Raw genomic sequence first — 24,459 nt, forward strand, 5'->3', positions numbered from 1 at the left:
TTCAATAATCAATAGGAAAGCCTTTGTTCTTAATGACGCCCTGCAAACGGTTCTTGTAGGTCTCCACAAGAATTTTACAGGTCTGCTGAGGAATGTTTCCCCACTCTTCCTTCGCAAAAGCCTCCAGTTTTTGGAGATTGGAAGGCTTCCTCTCATTGACCCCGATCTTTAACTCTCTCCACAAATTCTGAATTGGGTTCAGGTCAGCGCTCTGACTTGGCCACTCCAGAACATTAATGTTGTTGTCCTTGAACCATTGCTTGACCATTAGCGCTGTATGCTTTGGGTCATTATCCTGTTGGTAGGTCTAATTCTCTGGCAGGTTGAGCTTCTGTGCTGATGCACTAGGTTTTCATCCAGAATCTTGATATAGTCCTCCTTTTTCATGATTGTCATGATCTACAGGTAACAAGGTTACCTACCACTGGCAGAGAAGCATCCCCATAGCATGATGTGACCACCGATGTGCTTGACCGTTGGAATGTTATTTTTAGGATTGAAGGATTCTTCTTTCTTAGGCCAAACATATGCAACATCCATATGTCCAAAGAGCTCCAGTTTAGTCTCATCTGACAAAAGGATGGATGGCCAGAAGTTTGGATCTCTATCTAGGTGACCCCTCGCAAAGGCTAGGTGCGCATCGCGCTGTCTCTAGGTAAGGAGTGGTGTCTTTCTGGGTCAATGTCAATGGAGACCAACTCGATGCAGAATACACTGAACAGTGGATCTTGATACCGCCTCCCCTGATTGGTTGAGGGTGTCTAGTAGAGCTTTGGTGGCGATACAGAGGTTGTTGTTTGCATTGTGGCAGATCTTTTTTAGCGACGTTAGAGTATACTTTGCACTTTCTGCCATCCAGGTTTTTGACAGTGTTGAATATTAACTTTCTGATGATATTCTGTACGTTTGATACAGGGACATCCAGTTCTTTCGAAATGGCCTTGTAGCCTTTGCCCTTACTATGGGCACTGACAACACGCGTACAAAGCTCATGACTGAGGTCTTTCTTCTTGGCCATGGTGACAGTAACTAAAAATAATTAAAGCCCCCTTAATTATACTTTACAGAGGAGGTGTTACCATTTAACATAATTAGGCCTTAAACTCTCAGTGCCGGTCCCAAGCCCGGATAAATGGGGAGGGTTGCGTTAGGAAGGGCATCCAGCGTAAAAACATGTGCCAAATCAAACATGCGGAGGATCCGCTGTGGCGACCCCTAACGGGAGAAGGTGAAGGAAAGTATAGGCCTTAATTGATTAGACCTAAATTAATTAAACTGATTATAGTTACTGGTGTGAAACCATGTGCACTTTCACAAAAGAAGGAATTTGTTTTTGAGATTGGGAATAGAGTATGATTAATTTTGAACAGGCTTAAAAGAGATTCTCTGGCCATCTCTATTGGTATACAAATACATTTTAGTTATGTAGACGTTTAATAAATAGATCAGAGTGTGCTATAAACCAGTCCTTAGTTTCCAATAAATTACATTGTTAAAGGAGCACATTTATTGCACACTGCAGTTATATTACATTATATTATATTATTCTACTTGTTCTTTCCTGTCATACTGTCCCTAGTTTAGATACTACAATACCTTGAATCATCTTTCAGAAATCTCTGCTTGTGTGCATAAATGCATTTCGAATCTAAAACAGAAACACTCTGGAGTCAATTGCTATTGAACAGTAATGCAAAGCTCCAGCTACACTTAACTGTTTCAAGCTGCACACCAGGACACACACCACCCTTAAAATTGTCCTGCGAACAAGTCTTTTAAAAAAAGAAATAAATTAGTTCCAACATCAAAACTGTTTGATTGCAACTTAGCATCAAAAGCTGCCTAAGACAAGCTTTCTCCCTCTGAAAGCAGTAACATTTTGAAAGCAGTAGCTTTTGATTTTAGCAGTAGAGAGAGAGAGAGAGAGAGAGAGAGAGAGAGAGAGAGAGAGAGAGAGAGAGAGAGAGAGACTGCAGAAAAGGCAAAGCAAGCTGAAGCAGGAATTGCAGAGAAAATCCTCTGTTCTCTTGTGTGCAGTCAGGGATAAATAGCAGTAACAGTTCAACCTTACAAATGAAACATCTAAATTGGGGGAACTGATTTACTGCCCTCACAAAGTTTTAACAAATGATGATTATTATATATTGTTACATGCATTTCCTAGCACATTCCACTTAAGCTGTATGATAGCAACAAAAATGATGTTATAAAGGACACTTATAAAGAACATCTCATTCATTTTTATCACCACATTATCTGTGTAAAGCTGCTTTGAGACAATGTTCATTATTAAAAGGGCTATACAAATAAAAATGAATTGAAATGAATTTAATTGATATTTCAAAGAGATTGCATGTTTTATGCTATATTCTAAAATAAATGAAATAAATAAATAAATAAACTTCAATGCAACACATTTATTCACGACTTTACTCAGATATACAAAGAATGAACTCGTGTGAAAACTAAATGGTGCACACATCCAGCAATTAAAACCGTCCACGTGGAAACATAGCAAAATTTTTGTTTTGGTGTCCTGGTGATTTATTTAATTTAAAAACACAATAATTCATTTGAAACATTTACAATAATACTGCATTCATGCTCCATATTGGGTATTGATTCACGAATAATAAAAATAAATTTGCATTAAGCATTCATATTTGTCCATGCCAATGTTGATTAGAGTATTAAAAACTTGAAAAGTATTAATTTAAGGTACATTAGAACAGCTAAAAATGTGTAATTAAGGTGCGATTAATCGTGAGTTACCTCAAGAAAATCATGTGATTGATAGCGATTAAATATTTTTATCAAATGGCAGCCCTAAAATATTAATATAAAAAAATCCCATAAATCCAAAATGAAGTCCAGTATATTTTAGTCAAAGTGCTAGCTAGACATGTGTTGTTAGCTAAAAAACACAGGAGATGGCACAAATTGGTTCAGATAACAAAATACAGAAGGGGAGCCAAAAATATACAAAATGCACAGACAGGAGTTTTGTTCTCATTACTACTTAGCTAGCTAGCAGCAAAAAAGTAAGTTTACAAGTTACACAGCAAATGAATTTGTGGTCCTGTGAGACCCGAGAACCTAAAACCCTGGCTTAGTTAATGAGAGAAATAAACACATGGGAGCAGGTCGCTTTGTGCTTCTGCTGAGGATGCTTAGATTTCTAACTACAGCTGCAACAGTAGTTCTCTTTGAGCTTGCTGGAATTAAGGACATTTTAGAAGTGGGTTATCAGCCTGTGGCTAAATGCCAAATACAACAGACAGAGACATGTCCTCATCAGTAATAGTAGCACAAGCGCCAGCTTGCTAGAGACAAGACTTTTCTCATGAATGGCATCCTGGGAGTGCTGCCCCATTAAAGTTAGTCTGGACTAGATGCCTTCTTCATTGGTTGAGGGACAATGGGGTGAAATCAGACAAGACATTCATGCAGAAGAACAGAATACACACCCAAAAGTCATGCCTCAATGTTTTGTAAAAGCTTGGCAGGGCACATATGGATCACTTTGTCAAAGCCTGAATAACTCATGGTCCAGTGGCTCTCCTTGACAGGGCCGAGTCCAATGAGTCTGTGCAGCGGCTTATGAATGCATGATTGTTTTTTTTTGTTTTTTTTTTTGCAAATTTTGCAATCAGGTCAATCAGGAATTTTGAAAAACTGTGCCAGGCCCCACAGAGTGGAGTGTAGGTCAAGTTCCACCATCACTTGGATCTTGTGTGATGCCTGGTGGAGTACTAGCCTGAGTACTAAAGCACCAGTCAAATTCGAAGGTATAAATACAGGTAGTCCCAGAGTTATAATGGTTTAACTTACGATTTTCCGATCTTACATCGCCAATAGCGATACAACAAAATGTAAACTATTTGAAGTTTTGCACAGCAGGCAAATGTAACAGCATATAAGCGGTACAATACGTTGGGATGCTGCCAGAATATATGCATCTCAGGATCCTAGTTGCTTAAGAACTCTGTAATTTTTTTAAATTAAAATATTTCTCTTAAAAAAATACTTCCTTCCATATATTACCCCAGAACATGCTATAAAGTCATCCTATTCCCATATTCAGTTTAACATTTAAGCCTTGTTTTAATCTGGATGCTATTACCATAGACCCTTTTTTTGCATGCTCTTCATTTACCCTTTGGAATATGGTTAGACATTTGTAGTGTTGCCTTCTGCCTGTCCTTTTACTCAGATTTGGATTGTATTAATCAGCCTGCTTTTGCCAAGAAACACCTTCTGCACACAAATCTTCAACACTCATCTGAGTCCAGTGTATTATATTGAATAATAAACAGTATGCAAAGAAAGCTAAGCAAGAAAACAACAAAATTGAAAAAAGCTAATTATGACAGTAAATGTTTATCCTTTATTTATACAGAAAGGGACACTAGGCAATGAATGATCAAGTCTTGACAAAAATAGGACAACAAAAATCTAATCAGCAAGCGGCCAGCTGCAGTGACCATACCTGCCCATAACAATATGGACAACTATAGCTACAATTTCAACTCATGTCTGAGTCTCTTAAATGACAAAATATACAAAGTAAAATACATATTTTCAGATTTTACCTCTGCATAAAATGAACTGTTGAAATTTGATCAAGCCTGACATTTATATGCAATAGATAGTATCAATAGTGTTAACGCTTGACAGCACACCTCAAGCCTTCATTTATTGAAGTGTAGAAATGAGAGATATGGAATATAAGTTATTGCATCTGCATTTGAAAAAAAAAATCTTTAAAGGGTTGATATCAGATTTGAGATGATTTGTGTGGTGCATTTTGCTTGCACAGCTAATGGAACACTGTCCAAAATGTCTGTTCTTTCAGGGAAGTTTGTGTACTGCACCATAATAAAGAACTAAAAATAAATAACAAGCTAAAGGATTTTATGGGTTCTCTCTAAGGTGGAAGCTTAAAGGTGATGTATGGAATGTTAAAACAAAAGTTTCCACGCATAGTGCAATGTTCAAGGGACAACTGCAGAGTCCGAGTAGGAATAATATTTTAGGCAAAAATCTAAATAACACAAAACACAGTAAATAACCAGTCAGTTTGCACTTAGTAATGTACTAAAAGTAAATGGCCCTGTACAAGTTCCACATAATGGCACATCGTTAAAGATTTAAATATCGACCAAGTCATTCAGACATCTATTGAAAGCTAACTTTGGGTGATCAACAGCTATGATTCATACAGTCTACACACACATCCCAGAATGTTCCTTTCCCAAATGTTTCCTTAAAAATCGTGTACGTTTGTAATATGAAAAAAATCTACATTAGATACCGATACTGACCTTTGAACTTGCCGCTTTCAAGCAGAGCTCCTGACTCCTCCAGAGAAAAGAACTCTTCGATTGAGACAAAGTTGTAGTCCACCCCGGAGATCTCTCCGTCCCGTGGCTGCCTGGTGGTACCTATATCACACAAACACGTACACCATAATGCATACAGAAAAATAGATTCAAGCTATAAAGTTTGCTAATTACAATATACTCATAACTCAAGCCTGTACAGAACTACATGGGCGTGACAGATTTCACAATGATTGAGAGTGCCAGTGTTTTGTCTAAATATTACTACACAAAATATTAAGGATAACATATTTAAGAGGCCGCATCTTGTGTGTATATCACTGCTTCCTGCTCCTTTCAACTTCAAATTAAAGTTAGAGTAATAAATTATTTACTTAAAGCAAATTAAATAAAAATGGCAGCACTAAAACACAACACAGAGTACACAGGTACATAGATACACAGCACAGAGTACACAGGTACACAGACACACAGCACAGAGTACACAGGTACACAGCACAGAGTACACAGGTACACAGATACACAGCACAGAGTACACAGGTACACAGCACAGAGTCCACAGATACACAGCACAGAGTACACAGGTACACAGATACACAGCACAGAGTACACAGGTGCACAGCACAGAGTACACAGGTACACAGATACACAGCACAGAGTACACAGGTACACAGATACTCAGCACAGAGTACACAGGTACACAGACACACAGCACAGAGTGCACAGGTACACAGACACACAGCACAGAGTACACAGGTACACAGATACACAGCACAGAGTACACAGGTAAACAGATACACAGCACAGAGTACACAGGTACACAGATACTCAGCACAGAGTACACAGGTACACAGACACACAGCACAGAGTGCACAGAGTGCACAGGTACACAAACACACAGCACAGAGTACACAGGTACACAGATACACAGCACAGAGTACACAGGTACACAGATACTCAGCACAGAGTATACAGGTACATAGATACACAGCACAGAGTACACAGGTACATAGATACACATCACAGAGCGCACAGGTACATAGATACACAGCACAGAGTACACAGATACTCAGCACAGAGTATACAGGTACATAGATACACAGCACAGAGTACACAGGTACACAGATACACAGCACAGAGTACACAGGTACACAGATACTCAGCACAGAGTACACAGGTACATAGATACACAGCACAGAGTACACAGGTACACAGATACACAGCACAGAGTATACAGGTACACAGATACACAGCACAGAGTACACAGGTACATAGATACACAGCACAGAGTACACAGGTATATAAATACACAGCACAGAGTACACAGGTACATCAATATACAGCGCCGGTGCACAGGTGCATTGATGCACAGCGCAGGGTGCACAGGTGCATAGATACACAGTGCCAATGCACAGGCACATACATACATACATACATACACAGTGGAGGGTGCATAGGTAAATAGTTGCACAGCACAGGGTAACAAGGTACATAGATACACAGCGCATAGTGCACAGGTACATAGATACACAGCGCAGGGTGCACAGGCAAAAAGGTACACAGCCCAGAGTGCACAGGTAAATACTTTAGATACACAGATACATAGATACACAGCGCAAAGTGCACAGGTAAATAGATAAATAAATAAACAGCGCAGGGTGGTTAACAGTGGTAAGATTTGGTAGTACAGCTTTACAAATTCAGATTACGTTGTCTCATTTTACTGTCTTTAATGTTCTTTATCAAAGAAACAAGCAGCTGTGTTTTTTTTCCAAATGTGATAATAGGACAAATTGCTACACTTCTGGGTGTAGATCATTATTATTTTCTGTACAGTTATACTATAGTACAGTTCACTTGCCATTTCTGCCTCACCGCTAACAAATCACCGTAAACATCTTAACAGAGAGATTTAATTGCTGCTTCAACAAACTGAATTTCTGAATTTCTGTGATACTCATACAACATTTTGCTTTTGACTGGTGAATGGGCTCAAATGTGAACTACGTTAAATGTTTGTATAAAGTGTAAAGTTTAAAAAAAAATCCATCAGTATGCAGCCGGCAAATTACCTATCCACTAAGGAGAAAGTTAGTCTTCCATGTTGCTTAAATAGCAAAGCTAACTTCATTGCTTTATGATTTTGTTGTATAATGACACTTTTACAGTGAAACTTGACGGCGTGTAGGCATCTGTTGCAATTTTAAAGGGTCACGTTGAGTCACCTATGTGTAGGCAACATTAAAGTTCATTGTATTATGACACATGAACACATTTCATTGATCACAGTATGTATCATAATACACAGGGAGGCAGCAAAACCGAAAAAGTAAATGTGTGGAACTGATAAAAACTGTTATTAGTAATAAAACTTTCAATGATTGTACAGTCAGTAGACAAACTGAAAACACTGAAATATGAGAACATACAAAAAAACCCAACATTTGATAATTCTAAAGTGTTTAGTACAAATGCAATGCCTCAGCTGCATCAGTTGCATCAAAACAGAGCCTTCTGTTGTTATAAAAATGCTGATGAAATCTGTAGAAGTATATTATCACATAATTTATAACAATATTGATATTTTGCATCTTGCCGAGACTCACACACTACACACCAACACACAGTGTAGCAGATAAAAACTTAATATGTTGTATCAATCTAATACAAAAGCTTTCAATAAAACCCACCCCTAAAATAATCTTCAACCTAATGCAGCTTAATGCTTTAATCAGTTCTTTCCACCAAGACACAGAAGTGCAGGACCTGGATTTACATACCTGTACATCGAAAACTTAATTGAATTTGGATTTTATAAATCTACATGAATACTGCTCTATAGGTCAAAAAGAACACTCAGCAATAAACTAGAATTGTGTTAATTTTGCTAAATGATTTGCGATTGAGCTAGTGTCACTTACAGGGCACGGCGCGCAGGTAAAGGTTCTCTCGTATGACTTGCTGCAGTTGGCTGTCCATGGAGCCAGGTGTGAAGCACTTGCTTAAATATAATCTCAGGTCTTTACACAGAGTGGAGCCTAAAGGAAAAAATGACACCAAAATATTTACCACCCAATACACATGCAACTTAAAACACAATCAATACCTCCCTTAATAACTATCCACAGTGCTCAAATGAAGTTTCCCACTTACATAAAAAACAAAACAAATTGTACTGTTTAAAGTAATAATAAAGTACTATTTTATAACCATGGTTTTTGGTTCAAAGTCTCAAATTTCTTTTTATTATTATTTTTTTATGGGGGTTTTTTTGTATCAGGGTACAGCTAGATGCTACCCATTAAGTGATTTGAGTGACAGTTTAACTATGCGAGTTAAACTGTAGCATATATAAGGCAAAGAATTGGCTTTTGATTTTGGTTTTTATTATATTATAATTATTTTAATTACTATTGAATTCATTTATTTAAATGTAGCCTGAAAGTTTACATGTTTTTTTTCCACTTTACAATTGGAAACAATTTTGCTCTTATAAGCCATTTTTACAACAGTTTTCCTGTGGGATTAGGAAAGTAATCGGATTCGGATTCTAATAATTCTGATGATTTAAACAAGTGAATGACGTTTTTGCTAATTCTTTTTTACTGGCTGTAGGTTAAACTCCACACCTGACTGACTTTGTTGCTTTTCCTTTGATCTCGCTAATAAATAAGCTGTTTTAGCCTGTTTCATTCCCAGGATGTTTTTTGTGTTTCGCACCATTCTGTGCTAACTCCAGAGCCTGTTATGTCTAAAAATCCCAGATTTCTAAAACACTCAAACCAGTGTCCAACAACCATGCCATTAGGTCACAGAGATCACACTTTTCCCTCAGTCTAATGTTTGATGTAAATATTTCCTGAAGCTCTAGAATCATATGTGCAGGATTCAATACATCGTGCTGCTGCCACTTGACTGATTTCTGAATTAATAATGATACAATGCACGGAGATTTCGATTTAAGTGGACGGTGAGTGTATAATAACACAAAATGTACACATGCTATTATTAACTACAAAATCATTGAAAGCAAGTAAAAGGTATAAAGCAAACCACTTGAACACAGAAGACAAACATCAGACTAATAGTGTTGTTTCCATTTACCACTCAGTAAAAAAACTGTGTCAAGAACCCAACATTCAGCTGCTTCCTAGTATCACCTTTCATCGATTTTTCTCCTCTTTCAGGCTGTGCTAATTCACACAATACCACTCCCAAATCACAATAAAAATGTATCAAGAAGCCAGCAAAAGCCTCAAGGACTAGCATGAATTGTGAGGCGAAGCAATTTTGCCCTCCCATCTGTTCTTTTTTTGAAGTGCTCTGTGACCTTAAACAGCAGCCCCTTCTATATAATAAGCAGATGCACACGAAGCATCTCATGCCGTATGTGCATCTGACTGCTCTTTTCTGCTAACAGTGATCAATTCTGCCAGGGCGAGTGGTGAGATCAGTAAAGGTTAAAAGGTGGAGTGTGCTTACCAAGTCTACTTAATAGCAAACAGTCAAGCCTACCACAACGGACAAGGAAGAAAAGCAGAAGCTTGGCTGAACTATTAACAAAGCCAAAAACTTTAGGAAACATTTTTTTTTACATATGTTCAGTCTCATTTTGTTTTGCACACAAATGTGCCCTCAAAGTCAATTCTAACCCAACCTATTGCACTTATATACAGTATATACCAGGGGTCACCAACCTTTTTGAAACTGAGACCTACTTCTTGGATACCGATTAATGTGAAGGGCTACCAGTTTGATACACACTTATGAAATAACAAATTTGCTCAATTTTCCTTTAATTATATGTTATTATTAATAATTAATGATATTCATTATGTGAAGACACTGATCATGTTAGGAACAAGGTAGGAAACAGATAGATGCAGCTCACTGGTAAGTGGTGCTATGGTGAGCTATTTTTAGAAAAGGCGCATGTTGGTGACCCCTGGTATATACAAATGTAATAATATAATACTCTTTATTTTAAATAGATCACTATATATTCTTTTGAAGTAGCATCTCAAAGCACTTTCCAAGCATAAAAAAATAATAATAATAATAATAGTAATAATAATAAAATTAATGAGAAAAATAAAATAAGTAAATATACATCACAGAATGCATCACAAAAATGAAAAATTACAAAAAAGCAATCCTGAAAAAGTGAGTTATAAGACAGTTTTAAAAACAGTAAAAGACTATCTAATCTCAGTGGGGAGAGAATTCAACAGCCTTGGTGCATGTGAGGAAAAAGCGCGATCACCCATAGCGCATAAATGGGTAGGGGGAACAACTAAAAAGCAGGAATCAGAGGAACGGAGAGCACGCCTTGGAGTGTAGACAGTTAAAAGTTGTGTCAAATAATAAGGTGCCGTACCATGTAAGGCTTTATAGGTCAGCATTAGAATTTAAAATCAACCTGGTAACTGACAGGGAGCCAATGCAATGACTCCAAAAATGGAGAAATATGCTCACCAGACCAGGTCTTAGTCAGAATCCTAGCAGCTGAATTTTGGACAACCTGTAAATGTATACCAGATACAATATATACACTCATGTGCATTGCAATTCAATCAGCTATTCATATAGCAGCAGTACAATGAATAAAATAATGCAGATACTAGTCAAAAGCTTCAATGAATGTTCAAATCAAACATCAAAATAGGGGGAAATTGTGATCTCTGTGATATCATGGCATGGTTGTAGGTGCCAAGTGGGTTGTTTAAGTACTTCAGAAATGGCTGATCTGGAATTTTCATGAAACATTCTCTTAACACAGAATGGTGCAAAAAATTAATAAATAATTGAGTGAGTAAAAATGATATAGATGAAGCATGGCCAGAAAGGATTTAAGAAACTCATTTTTACAACCATGGTGAGCAGAAAAGCACCACAGAATACACAACAAATAAAACATTAAGGTGTCTGGGACACAACAGCAGACTACTATACCACATCAGGTTCTACTCACATCAGCCAAGAACAAGAATTTGAAGCCATCATACAGTATGTACATCAGTATTTACTGAACAGTAGCAAGAAGAGAGTAGATTTCAGATTGTTGTTACTGCCTGATGCACTAATATGGATCACTACGTGCTTTTTAAAAATAGCACGAGAGTGAGAGTAAAGGAGGACAACACGACAGCTGGAATAAAAAATCAGCAGGTAAAAATCATCAATTTAAGAATATTCAACAAAATTATATCAAGATTAATTTCTGCTTATGTTCATGTTAAATAATAAATTTTTATCATATTTTCTATAAAGTCAGAACAAGGTTCCAAAACACACCTAACCAGAGACGAGCCTGTAGAGTAGCCTACTTGTACTTTCAGGTCAACTTTATTCACAATGAAATCTACTATAGTGAGCATTTTTTTTTTTATGTGGACTCATGAATTTTAATATACTCGTAAAAATTTTAATATTTAATACATTGTGTATGTTTTATATAACACGTGCACAATATCTCACAAAAGTGAGTACACCCCTCACATTTCAGCAATTATTTCATTATATGTTCTCAAGAAACAATACTATAGAAATAAAACTGGAATATATTTTAGAGTAGTCAATGTGCAGCTTGTATAAGCAGTATAAATTTACTGTCCTCTAATGATAACTCAACATACAACCATTATTGTCAAAATAGCTGGCAAAAAAAAAGTGAGTAGATCCTAAATGAACATGTTAAAACTGTGTTAAAAGTGTCAATATTTTGTGTGAGCACCATTGTTATGTAGCACTGCCTTAATCCTCCTGTGCATGGGATTTAACAGAGCTGCATAGGTTGTTGCTGGGATTCTCTTCGTCTCCTCCATAACAACTTCATGGAGCTGCCGGATGTTGGACAAATGGTGCTTCTCCACCTCTTACTTTCAAGGATTCCCCACAGGTGCTCAATAGGTCTGAAAATGTACTTGGCCACTGCATCACCTTCACCTTCAGCTTCCTCAGCAAGGCAGTTTTCATCTTGGCGGTGTGTTGGGATGTTTTCATGTTGGAAAAATGCCGTTCAGCCCAGTTTCTAAAGAGCATCATGTTCTGCTTCAGAATGTTACAGCTTAAGTTGGAATCCATGTTGGAATCCAGCTCCCCCAAACCAGCAACACTCATGCAGCCCACATTAATGATGATTCCACCACCATGCTTGACTGTAGACAAGACACACTTTTCTTGATTCTCCTCACCAGGGCGTCCCCACACATGCTGGACACCATCTCAGCCAAACAATTTTTTCTCATCAGACCACAGGACATGGTTTCAATAGTTCATGCTCTTGGACAGGTTGTCTCAGCTGTTTGCGGGCTTGCTTGTGAGCAAGCTTCAGAACAGGCTTCTTTCTGGGACAACGGCCATGCAAACCGACTTGTTGCATTGTGCGTATGGTCTGAGCACTGACGAGCAGACCTTCTGCTTCTGCAGCCTTTAAAGCAATGCTGCCAGCACTCATGCATCTGTTTTTTGAAGCAGCATCTGCACCTGATGCACAGCATGAGGACTCAACTTCTTTGATGGACTCTTGCCAGGCCTGTTTACAGTGAAACCAGTCTTGGAAAACCTCTGTATGAGCCTGGCCACTGCACTGTAACTTAGTTTTAGGGTGTTAATCAACTTCTTATAGCCTCGGCCATCTTTGTGGAGAGCAACAATTTTAATTCGAGTTATTTGCCATGAGGTGCCATGTGGAAGAGGCAGTGATCAGTAGGAGACAAAATGTGATCAAGCAGACAAAAATTTTAACATGATGCATAGGACATGTGACTGTATGGTTAAGTAAAAAAATGGCTGTTATCACTTAGGGTGTACTTACTTTTGTTGCCAGCTATTTAGACAGTAATGGCTGTATGTTGAGTTTTTTTTTAGAACAGTAGATCTATACTGCTACAATCTATACTATTTATTTATTATGCAATTGTTTATAGGTTTAAGGTTTATAAAAATAATGAATTTCATGTCCTATTTGTTCCATATGTTAAAACAAAAGCAGTACATTTATTAAAGAGCTTTGAAGAGATTATTATGCAGCATTTTAGAGATCGGATACCTGCAAAGCAAAGAGCAGGAGAAGGCTGGCATGCCAATATATTCAGCAGATACAAGAATTCCTTACTCAGCTAATAAAAAAAACAGCCTGAAATAAATTTATAAGCGGTACTGCTTTTACCTGGTGAAACAGTTTTGATGCGGATGGGATGAGGACAAGAGTTTAAAACCCCTCTGACATCTCCCAGGGTCATGCCCAGGACAGGGGTGCCACCAATCTCCAGGATAATGTCACCGACAGTGGCGCCTCCTCCGGGTGCTGCCGTGACGAATGGGAACTCGCCATAGTCGGCGCCACCTCCGATAGCCACGCCCAACTCCCCCGAAGCTCCACCCAGAGGAACAAAGCTCTCCTGAACTTTTGAACGCCAGTGCAGCTTCTTCACTGTAGCTTTAGACATGGCACCAACGCTGCAAGACAGATTGAAACCTGTGAGCAGTTTCTCTATAATGCGCCCATATTCTTGTGGCACAAACACATTGCATATGATTGAAAGATATTGACGCTCTTTTTAGGAAGCAGTAGTCAGCTGGAAATGCAGTTTTGATTATAGATAATAATAATTTCACTTATATGTTCCACATTTTTACTCTCCAGTCTGCACTAATAAGGCCCCTCAGCATGCAATAATGCATTCTGAACCACAGTAAGCCACTTCACCTATATTTTATAATTTTAATTTCACCCAAATACATTCAAATGTAAACACCTGCTGGTTAAGAAGAGGAAAAAGTAAGCCATCAGCGAATTAGCATCTATAATCTATAGCATTTAATTAGAAACATGCGGCTCTGTTATGACCGAGGTATGCTTGTGTCTGCACAAAAATAGAGCTTCTAGACCAAATTTCGTGGCCAACCAGTTTGTTCTACTTCCATAATGGGTTGTAGCGCAAAGAATGTCATCTTTTCCCAGATAAAACATCTTGAATAGAGTCATCTCTGCGTAGTATTTCTCTTGCATTTTTTCACCTGCACCATTTTTACTCATTGCTTGCTCCTGCACTCATTCAAAAAATTATAAAATCAAAAGAAAGATGGACTAATTTTATATGAGATTCTGAATAAATCCCATAATAAGAAACAGAACAGGAGATGCATTTGTCTAAAGACATATTATACACTATAAGGACAAATATTTGTGGACACCTGACCATAAGATTCGTGTATGTTTTTTAAACATTCCATTGCACATTTAGTGCCCTTTGCTGTTATAATAACCTCCACTCTTCTAGAACAGTGTTACAATATATTTTGGAATGTGCTTGGACAAAAGTATTCAGTCACATGACTTTTCCAGCAATGTGTATATCTTCCCCAAACTGTTACCCCAAAGTCAGAACCATACAGTTGCATTGATATCTTTGGATACAGCATTTAATTTTAACTTAGTTCGAACATGGGTTGGAGTGGAAGATCTTGAGTGGCCTGTTATAGAGCTCTAAACTCAACACTATTGAACACCTATGGGATGAATTGGAACGCTGACTGCAAAACAGGCCTCCTCACCCTACATCAGTACCCGACTTTACTAACATTCTTGTGGCTGAATTAGCAAAGAAATGCCGGGCAATTTATCTAGCAAAATAGAGCATTTTCAAAAAAGTGCTTCCAATAAATCGAATTTTAAAATGCTTTTTTTTTTCTGCGTAATATGAATGTAGAAAAAAACTATTCAAAATCAATCAATATTTGTATTCAATTGCTGCAATCATTGTGGCCCATTTAACTAAATGAAAAACAAGACAGTGAACAATGTTCTTCTGCATTTGCTATCCGGTTGCTGAAGATTAAGGTCACACTGTACAAACTTCAGATATTGCATTTTTGTCAAAATAGATGGAATGTTCACTCACAATTGAATCAATTCGAAGAGACCCAACATATATTTATGTGTGCTCAATACAGAAATCAGACGTTTCAGTGTGGATGAGCAATTTTTTTTAAAACACCTATTATTTTAAAAACTAAAATGCATTTCCAGATTCATTTGAATGTAGCCTGAGTTCCTCAGCATGCATGCAATTCTCAAACTAAAATTATACAAAGTACAGCATTTGGGACATCTCAAGCTAACTACTTAAAAATATCAAAACCGCATCTAGATTGGAAATTATTTTTAAAACCTGAAGTGGTTTAGGCTTTCGTGCGCATTGTGGTAAAGTTGAACATACACTATATTTCCAAAAGTATTGGGTCACCTGACCTTTCCTGCAATATGTGGTTCTTTTCCAAACTGTTACCACAAAGCTGGAGGCACTCAGTTGTGCTGGACGTCTTTAGTTTCGCTATAATAAAATTTTGCATTCACTTGAACTAGGAAACCAAAACCTGTTTCAGCATGGAAATGCCCCTGTGCACAAAGTGAGCTTCTTGAAATCTGGTTTACATGCTTTGGAGAGGAAGATCTTGAGTGGCCTGCTATAGAGCTCTGATCTCATCCCTACTGAACACCTTTGAGATGAATTGGAACGCTGACTGCACCCCAGGTCTTCTCACCTACATCAGTACCTGCCTTTCCTAATACCCTTGTGGCTGATGAACACAAATATCCATAAGCACACTCCAAAATCTAGTGGAACATCTTCCCTGAAGAGTGTAGGGAATTATAAGGGGAAATTGGGACTAAATGTGGAATGCAATGCACAAAAATCACATATTATACTTATGACCAGGTGACCCAATACTTTTAGAAATATAGTGTATATATATAGTCTTACACAGTGAAATCAGTGGTGCATAGTTCTTGATTCTTGAAAAGTTTACATAGGAAATAAGCTTTTCGTCATACGTTCCCCTCATAAATCTTAGTCAGCGGGGAGTTTTGCTTCCCTATGGCAGTCTGCAGGCTGAATACATAAGGCTGAGTCTGGAAATTGAAACAAAATAAGCAAACAGATGGTCAAAACACGCGAGGAGGGGGTGTGGGGGTGAGGTGGGTGACTGAATCCGCAAACACGATTTCCCACAAGAGTTCATTAAAAATACATAAGGCTATTTCAAGTGTTAACAAATGTATAGCAATGCTAGGCTTATACAATTTTAAACACGTCGTGCCAAGATACACAGATGACAGCTTCAGCACATGGCTTCTCTTACTCTTAAATCTTCCTTAGATGAGTTATCATATAACTTTGCATGACATTCTCCTTGTCTAAGAGGCTCCGAAAACAGACAGGATGAAGAGATGGTAAACAAATTAATCCGGATGAACACTTTTATCAAAAACCCGTGTGTAAAAGCATTCAGGCATGTCTGTGTACAACCCGTAACACACACATTTTATGATATTGGCACTGCAGAGCAAAGGGCGAGCATTAAGTAAGAGGACTTTCGCTGATAAGCACTGTAGGGAATAGGGAATTGCGAGGTGGAGTTCAAGGTGTGGGGGGGCGGATCGGAATAACAACACAACATTAACTCCATATAACTCCATTGTTTATTATGCCACAATGCTATTTCTTAATATTCATTTACAGAGAGCGAACGTAGCTTTTAAATGCAGCCCGAGGCCACAGGAAACAAAACCGTTTTCGTTCCAATGGTCAAAGAGGGTGAGCAACGGTATGCACAAATCTATTAATAAGCCAAAGCAAACAGAGGCGTGAGCAATTCAGACAGGGGACCAAAGTCCACACGGTCTGGTGCTTTGGTTTCGCACCTGTGTAACAGAGCTGAGAACATTCCAGACGCATGTTCTCCAAAACAAGAAGACTAAGGAAGACTGAGGAATCACTAAAATACACCTCTTTCACTGTGCATCATGAGCTTGTCTGTCTGCGAGTCCAGTGCTGATTATACTATTGATTCTATAATCATTAATATAGCTCTTTCATGTTCTACACCTCACCCTCACTCTGGCCTAAATCTTAGTAATCCAAAAAACTTTTTAAAATAAAAGCTGCACTTTGTGTTTTCAAAAAAATAAAATTTCTATCCTTCTGAGGAGATTTGATCTTCAACAAGATATAAAAACATGCACGCACACAGACACACGCACGCACACACACTTATCTATGGACAGATAACTTTCTTTCGTCTCATGGGAGATCAGGAATAGACTTCTACATGTTTCGCAAAAAATTTATCCTGCCAATGGGCTACATATTATCAGAAATCTTTCCTTCTGGAAAATAGTCTAGTGCTATATCTGTATATGCGGCGAAAGAGATAAAACTGTGTCCTCGACTTCACCCCTATGCGCGCTGAGATCTTGAGACTATGCTGGGTGTTATTTTTATTTTTGACGAATATATTCATAAAATTATTCTTTTTTTTTTTTTTTTTATGGAATCCAAAATGACAAATGAAATACCATCTATCGGCTATACAATAAATTAATAAAAAAAAGAACAATGCAGCTACTGATTGCAAAGTTTTTTTTTTTTATCTATATCATAATTTACAATAACAGTATACTCCATATTAGAACAAACGCTCTGCTCTCGATTATGAGTTTCCCCACTGTGCCCTCAACAAAGAGAGGAGAAAACACTGTGTGGTATTATTTGCTGAAATGGAATCCCACCGCAGGAATGAAACACCTATTTGTTCAAGACATAAAAGCATAAATGTTTAATACATTTTTATCACTGCATTCCTAAAACCCATAAGGAAAGTATTGTGAAGGAAGTATTTCTATAAAATATAAGTTGATGACAAGATGACTCTATATATATATTATTTCCCACGTTATAGGGTAACAATATAGAAAGCTAAACTCTTATTATTTATTTTTATTATTTTCTCTGGAAATATTTAGAGGTATTGGCATTAATAAGAGTATACTGTAGCCTAATTTAGATGCTATCAAGTTTTGTCATGTGCTGGTATCGAGATAATTGTTTGAATGCATCATTGAGTCAATTGCAAATGTGTCATCCGTAATGAGAGCCGATCCTCCTTTGGGGTTATTTTTCACTCTTTTGTACATGCCGTTACCCTGGCGGTGTAATTGAATCAAACTGCTTTCACTGGAGCCTCTTTTCATCGCTTGAGCTGTTCATCAGTGTGAATAGTGAGACGTGTACTCAGGTGTGTGTGAGGCACAGGCATTTCCGCTGCTTGCTGAAGACATACCGAGTGTGTAGTATTAATGGAGGCAATCAGTTTCCTGAATAAATGAAAATAAAGCAAAAACAAATTACATTAATTCTGAGATGCTTAATTGTATTTGTGAATGCCTTGCTTGGTTTTAATAATGATAGTTGTAAATTAAATGCAAAAGTAAATTTGTTATTTTTGTCATTTGTTTTTTTCACATGTTTCATGTTTCAACCATAGTTGGTCAACATAATGCAAACATATGCGCATCAGGACCAGATCCAGGAATCTGAATGATCAGATAAAAAAAAAATGTTATTCAAACCCCTGCAACTTAAACCCCAACATACTGTAAAAGGTGCTACACTGGACAGTTTTTTAAAATCCTATTGCCAACCATAACCTATAACCTGTAGTTATTTATTGTATTTGTACCTGCCTGTGATTTTTTTTTTAACACATATGTAAATAAACCACAGTGACTCTGACTAACATATTTACTGATTATTAGTAACTGAATAACTGAGATTTGTCACACAGCTACTGTACACATTTTGGTTTGGCCTTTAAAATCTCACTACCCACATGAATGTAAGAATGCCCTCTCCCTCTGTCATGAGCCTAGATCTGACACACAGCTCTCCATGGACCAATAAAACACCTGCAGAGCTGGACCCTCTTCTTTCATTTTCATAAGCAATGCAGAAAATAGGAAGTGTTGCAGAAGTACAATAGGACATAGAGAATATGGCCAATTGTTTGTGCAGCACACCTGACCATCACACTCATATGTGTCTTCTTGTAACTGTTGAAACAGAGATAAAAACATACAATGGGAATTTCCCTTCACTGGAACTAAAAGACCCAAACAGTTTTTTTGAGGAATACCCCTGTTCACAAAACTGTTATCACCGCGATGAAGGCTGGTGTAGAAGAACACGAGTAGAAAATGCCCAGAACCCTGACATCCACCCCGCTGCACAGATTTGGAATGCTGACTTCTTCAGTGTCTGGTCTAGCTCTTGTACAGTACCTGAATGAACCAATCCCCATAGCCATGTTCTGAAATCTAGTGGAAAGACTTCCCAGAAGAATGAAGCTCATTATAACCACAAAATGCTGACTAATAGGATGTTCCAGCACATGCAAGTGTAATAGTGTGCACAAACTTTTGACCATATAGTGTAGATAAATAAATGAATAAACATGTGCTGGAGCAAATAAATTAATATGGAGTAGTATAAACGATAGATGAAGGAGTAATCAAAATGTAAATGTTTATACTTTTTATACACTGTACCATTTCCACGTACCTGTTAAAGATAAAAAGGCATAAGAAGGAGAAACTGACTTTGCAAGCGTGTGCAAAGCGAGTACTTTGGGACAGCACAGATTTATACAGTAGAGAACACGTTGATATCCCTGCTTGCATCAATATCCTGTTTGGCTGGAGGGCTCCTGCACCAGTCCTCATTAGCCCGGAGCTGTGAGGTCCGCAAGAGATAAAATGCAGGAGGGAGATCAATTTTGCAAGGGCCCTCCAATGATGTGATAGATGAGCTCCAATTGAGCATGGCTTTAATTGAAAACCTAAGGTTTAGAAGGCACCAGGCCAATGAGGGACAGAAGTGAGGAAGGGTTTTGCAAAAAAAAAAAAAAAAAGATGCTGGATTCTAAAAACAATGGAGAATAAAATCTCGGCCTTGAACAGCTCTTGGTTTTCTGACAGCTCCACCTATAAGAAAATTTACTACACTTCGATATGAATGACTCTGGTGGGATTTTCCTTAGGATGATTTTTACGGCTATAATAAACTAAATTTTGCTAGTACTAAAACAAGGGCATGCTTTTTTACGTTCTCATACGAGGTGCCGTTATGTCAAGCCTAGGTTTGATTCCTCCTCCTAGTTTTTGACACAGCAAAGTATTACGAGACGTGACACAATGTCGCAGCCTCGGCTGCTCTCTTCAGAAACTTGCATCATCAATATTATACATTGCTTAAAGACACATTTTCAAAAACACTCTGCAGCAACGCACTGCGGCTTACCAGTGTGTGAAGCGGTTGAGCTAGCACAGCTTGGCATTCTACACAGAATCATTAAAGCATTCTGAAGGATGGAGAGCCAGAAGCTATTTTCACTTTCCCCCCACATCAGCACCAAAGGCTCCTCTGTTAATAAGAGGGGGGTTCCTTTTTACTTTACAGATACTTGTTAACACTGTTATCTGGAATAGGAAACATATTTGTCCTTCTCACTTCAAACGCCCTGATATGAAAGAAGAGTTTGTATTACTTTTTTCTTTTTCACAACACATCTGCTCACAAATGGACCACTTTTAAACTGAAAATCACCTCAGATTAGAGTTATTGATGCTATTTGTTGCTCTTAGTACAAACTGCTACTTGGTTAAAAAAAAAGAATCAGTTTTGTAGTAACACATCATGGTACCTGCGTATATTTTTACTCTGATACCCACACCTGCAGTATGCATAATGACACAATTGGCTTCATGGCTTTTAACCTTCATGCGACTGAGCTTTATTGCTGATTGAATGGACCATGTAACGGGAAAAAGAAGAGAGAAGAGAAGAGTGTAAAGAGGAAAGAAAAAAGGGATAGGAGATGAGGGGGGGGAAAGGTGACATGTCAGTGAGAGGAACCGAGTAATACAGAAAGAGAAAAGAGAAGAGGAGTGGAGAGCAAAGGAGTAAAGACACATGAAAAGACAGGAAAGTGAGAAAAGGGTAGTAAAGAGACAGCTACAGAGAGAGAGAGAGAGAGAGAGAGAGAGAGAGAGAGAGAGAGAGAGAGAGAGAGAGAGAGAGAGAGAGAGAGAGAGAGAGAGAGAGAGAGAGAGATGCGGCAGACTGCTGGCACGTGTCTGGTGTAAACATCTGAATGTGTAAGTGTGTATAACAGGTCCTTCAGTGCATGCTGACTCCACAGTTGAGAATGAACCGCCATGAAATGTTGTCTGCTCTGTTTACTGAAGCCATACATTTGCCAGGAATCTGCTTAACCACCAATAGAACACTCACCTCTCCAACATGCCCTGAATTCACCATGAATATTTACAAGTGCTGCACTGATCCTAGGCTTTTTTTTTTTCATTTTCTATACATCAAAACTGTGCACCTACAACCCATACTGACAGCTTTTCTTCACAATCACCCAAGTGCCTTTACTGTGTACTGTAAGACTATTTTCGGCTCATATAAAACAATCAAAAATATAAAACACATGCATGATCTGTCAGAGGATCGAAGCAGAAGAATACCTCAGGTTAGACCCACTGTTTCAGGCCAGCATTGGTTCAGGTTACTGATAAAGGAAACTGTTTTGCTGTAATCGTTTTTGGGGTCGCAGCATGAACTTACACAAAACTGCACATGAGTGAAAACACTGTGGGATATTATCCTGAGCGGAGAGCTTAATGCCCGGAGCTAGTCACTTTAGAAGAAGGATTATTTACACCAAGCACAACTACTGTACTGGGAGGTCTAGGTTTGATTTTAAATATGCAGCTAATCAAGCACCTAATTATCCTAGTCAATTAACGCCATAGGACATGTGGCAATGGGAGATATGTGCTACATGGTGCTCTCTCTCTCTCTCTCTCTCTCACACACACACACACACACACACACACACACACACACCTTACTAGAATCTGTCAGGACAGAAATCAGGACAGGTTTGGGGAAAAGTCAAAGTCTACAACATGTGCAGCTCCAGCATCCTCTTAGAAGCTAAAAGGATGTGACACTCAAGTCCATGAAAAGCTCATTGTCATCTCAGATCTGATCACACCGTGTCGTGGCGTGGCATATTTTCCACATTTAACACACAACAAATCTGCAATCTGGTCCAGTGTGGAGAAGCGTGTAGAGCGTATCACCATGAACAAGCAACAGTGAAATGCTGAAATCAAAGCTGAGAGGAGGAGGAGGGGGGGAGGATAGGGACAATGCAAGCACGCATACATCCTGGTGTAAATATTTCGCATAATGCAAGTTGTACAGTAGCGATAGTGGGTTCATGACGTGTCGCGCAAAAAGAAAAGGGGGTGGAAATGAAAAAAGCAGCAAGTGCACTAAAGCAAACGGGCCGAGAGAAAAAAAACAACCGCGATCAGGAGGCATACCTTCATAATTCCAGCTCGTTCCGTCGACGCGTCGCCTGTGCGGCTCTGATCTGGTTTATTGTGAAGCTCTAGCGGTAGGAGGTGAACGCCGCACGGAGAGATCGGAGGCTGTCGGAGGCGGTGTGCGCGAGCGAGCGACGCGGCTTAGCTTACGGATCCATAGCACTGCACTGCTGCTGATGTTGAGGATGGATGGGCTTGGGAGACGGCAAGACAGCAGCGCGGCATTACAGCGCCGTGCCCATGCCTTTCGAGCTCCTCGGATAGTGCACACAGCGGAACCGGGTGCAAATGACACCGCCAGATCGGTGCAGCTCCGGTGCGTCCCGGGGTTCGGTAACAAGGAAGCGATGATCAGAAGGAGAGGAGCAGAGGGAAGAGGAGAGGAGGAGAGCGGAGCCCGGATGAGGAGGGAACGCCGTGAGAAGCAGCGCCTTCAGGACCGCCCACTGGGGGGCAGCGATTGGACACGGAGGCGGCCTGCCTTTGCGACTCAACACCACGGTGCACCAGGGAGACGCGGTACCGCGCGTTCCCCTCCCGATGCGATACTTTCAATATCCATACCGATACTCACACCAACACTTATATGACACGTTTTTTTTGTGATATTTTATAGTTAAAAGCCAATCCTTATATTTGAATATTTAATCATCTGCAATGGCCTGCCCTTTTTTATTTTATTACACATATGCAATATCATGACAAACCATATTCAAACAATCACACCGGTTTACACTCACTTTCTAGGTTTTACCTCAATTAAACCTGTTTCTTATTTTAGCGCTCCTGGATATAAAAAAAGTCTCAGAAAGTTCAGATGATGCAGTGATACTGAGTGTGTGTGTGTGTGTGTGCGTGCGTGCGTGCGTGTGTGTGTGTGTGAGAGAGAGAGAGTGAGTGAGTGACTTAAATGACTGTAGAGAAACATTGCAAAGGAATTCAATAAATATGAAATAAAATCTAATTTTTTCATTATTAAATAAAATATCAAACCAATATCGAAAGCATCGAAACTTTAGGATCAATTCACCCATTGGAACATACAATCGTAATAGTAGGTTTGCTTGTTGTTGTGGTTGTTGTTGATGTTGATGAGTTGGTATTTGCTTTTCTGTGTGTGGGTGGGATGTGTGGTGCTCGGTTTGTCCCATCGATCCAAATCCTGAGGAACATGTGAACATGTAGAGCACAACTCAAGTGAATCCCATTCAATGACTTGTGTTCAGAATATGTTATATGTGTATGTACAATGTAATAAATAAAGTAAATACTAAATAAAATATATCGATGACATATAATTCAACTTAATAGGACGCGTTTCGTTGTGGTTAAACAGGTGTATGATATTTGAAATGAGCCTTCCCCTTCCTTGTGTCTCAGTTGACTAGACAGTCTTTGTCCAAAAAGCTAAAATATGACACTTGAGTGTACATCTCAGTATAATACATCAAAAGAAACTATAAGACAAATAATATCAGTCTTTACTGTGTGATTTGACAGTGTTTAGTGCGGAATGCGGTTTTGGGCCGTAGCCATGGTGACAGGTAGCACTGTAGTCTGTTCTCTCTGCTGCAATGCTCTGTTGCCCCCGGAGCTCAGTGCTGACATCAGCAAACGCGCGCTCGCTGTTTACGCTCCTCCATGACGTAACTGCCACCAAAGCTACACGCAACATCGCCCACACTTCCGGTTCAAACCGACGGTCGTTTAGCGGGTTTTAGGGAAAGCGCATTTGGGACGCTGCAGAAGGGCGCAGTGTGTGTGTGTGTGTGTGTGTGTGTGTGTGTAAAGTGGACCGAACGGGTAGCGCGCATGGGCGCTGCGCGAGCGATTTTTTTCATCGCACCACGCTGCCGCCTCGCCATGGAAACA

General features: G+C 38.9%; 1 protein-coding gene across 2 annotated transcripts in view; it reads right to left on the reverse strand.

The window, feature by feature from the left end:
• The window catches only part of magixa (MAGI family member, X-linked a), a 62,240-nt gene extending 38,844 nt beyond the window's left edge, over positions 1-23,396 (reverse strand). The window contains exons 1-4 of one of the 2 annotated variants that reach the window (XM_046871023.1): positions 22,585-23,388; positions 13,513-13,802; positions 8,264-8,380; positions 5,325-5,444 (exon numbers count right to left, since the gene is read on the reverse strand). In XM_046871023.1, the coding sequence (XP_046726979.1) occupies positions 5,325-5,444; positions 8,264-8,380; positions 13,513-13,792 (517 nt within the window). In that variant the 5' untranslated portion in view covers positions 13,793-13,802; positions 22,585-23,388. Of the gene's footprint in view, positions 1-5,324; positions 5,445-8,263; positions 8,381-13,512; positions 13,803-22,584 lie in introns of both variants that reach the window. The other variant, XM_046871024.1, reaches the window with a different exon arrangement.
• Between the last annotated feature and the right edge of the window lie 1,063 nt (positions 23,397-24,459).

This window comes from Silurus meridionalis, chromosome 17 (genome assembly GCF_014805685.1).
Source record: "Silurus meridionalis isolate SWU-2019-XX chromosome 17, ASM1480568v1, whole genome shotgun sequence".
Taxonomy (NCBI): domain Eukaryota; kingdom Metazoa; phylum Chordata; class Actinopteri; order Siluriformes; family Siluridae; genus Silurus; species Silurus meridionalis.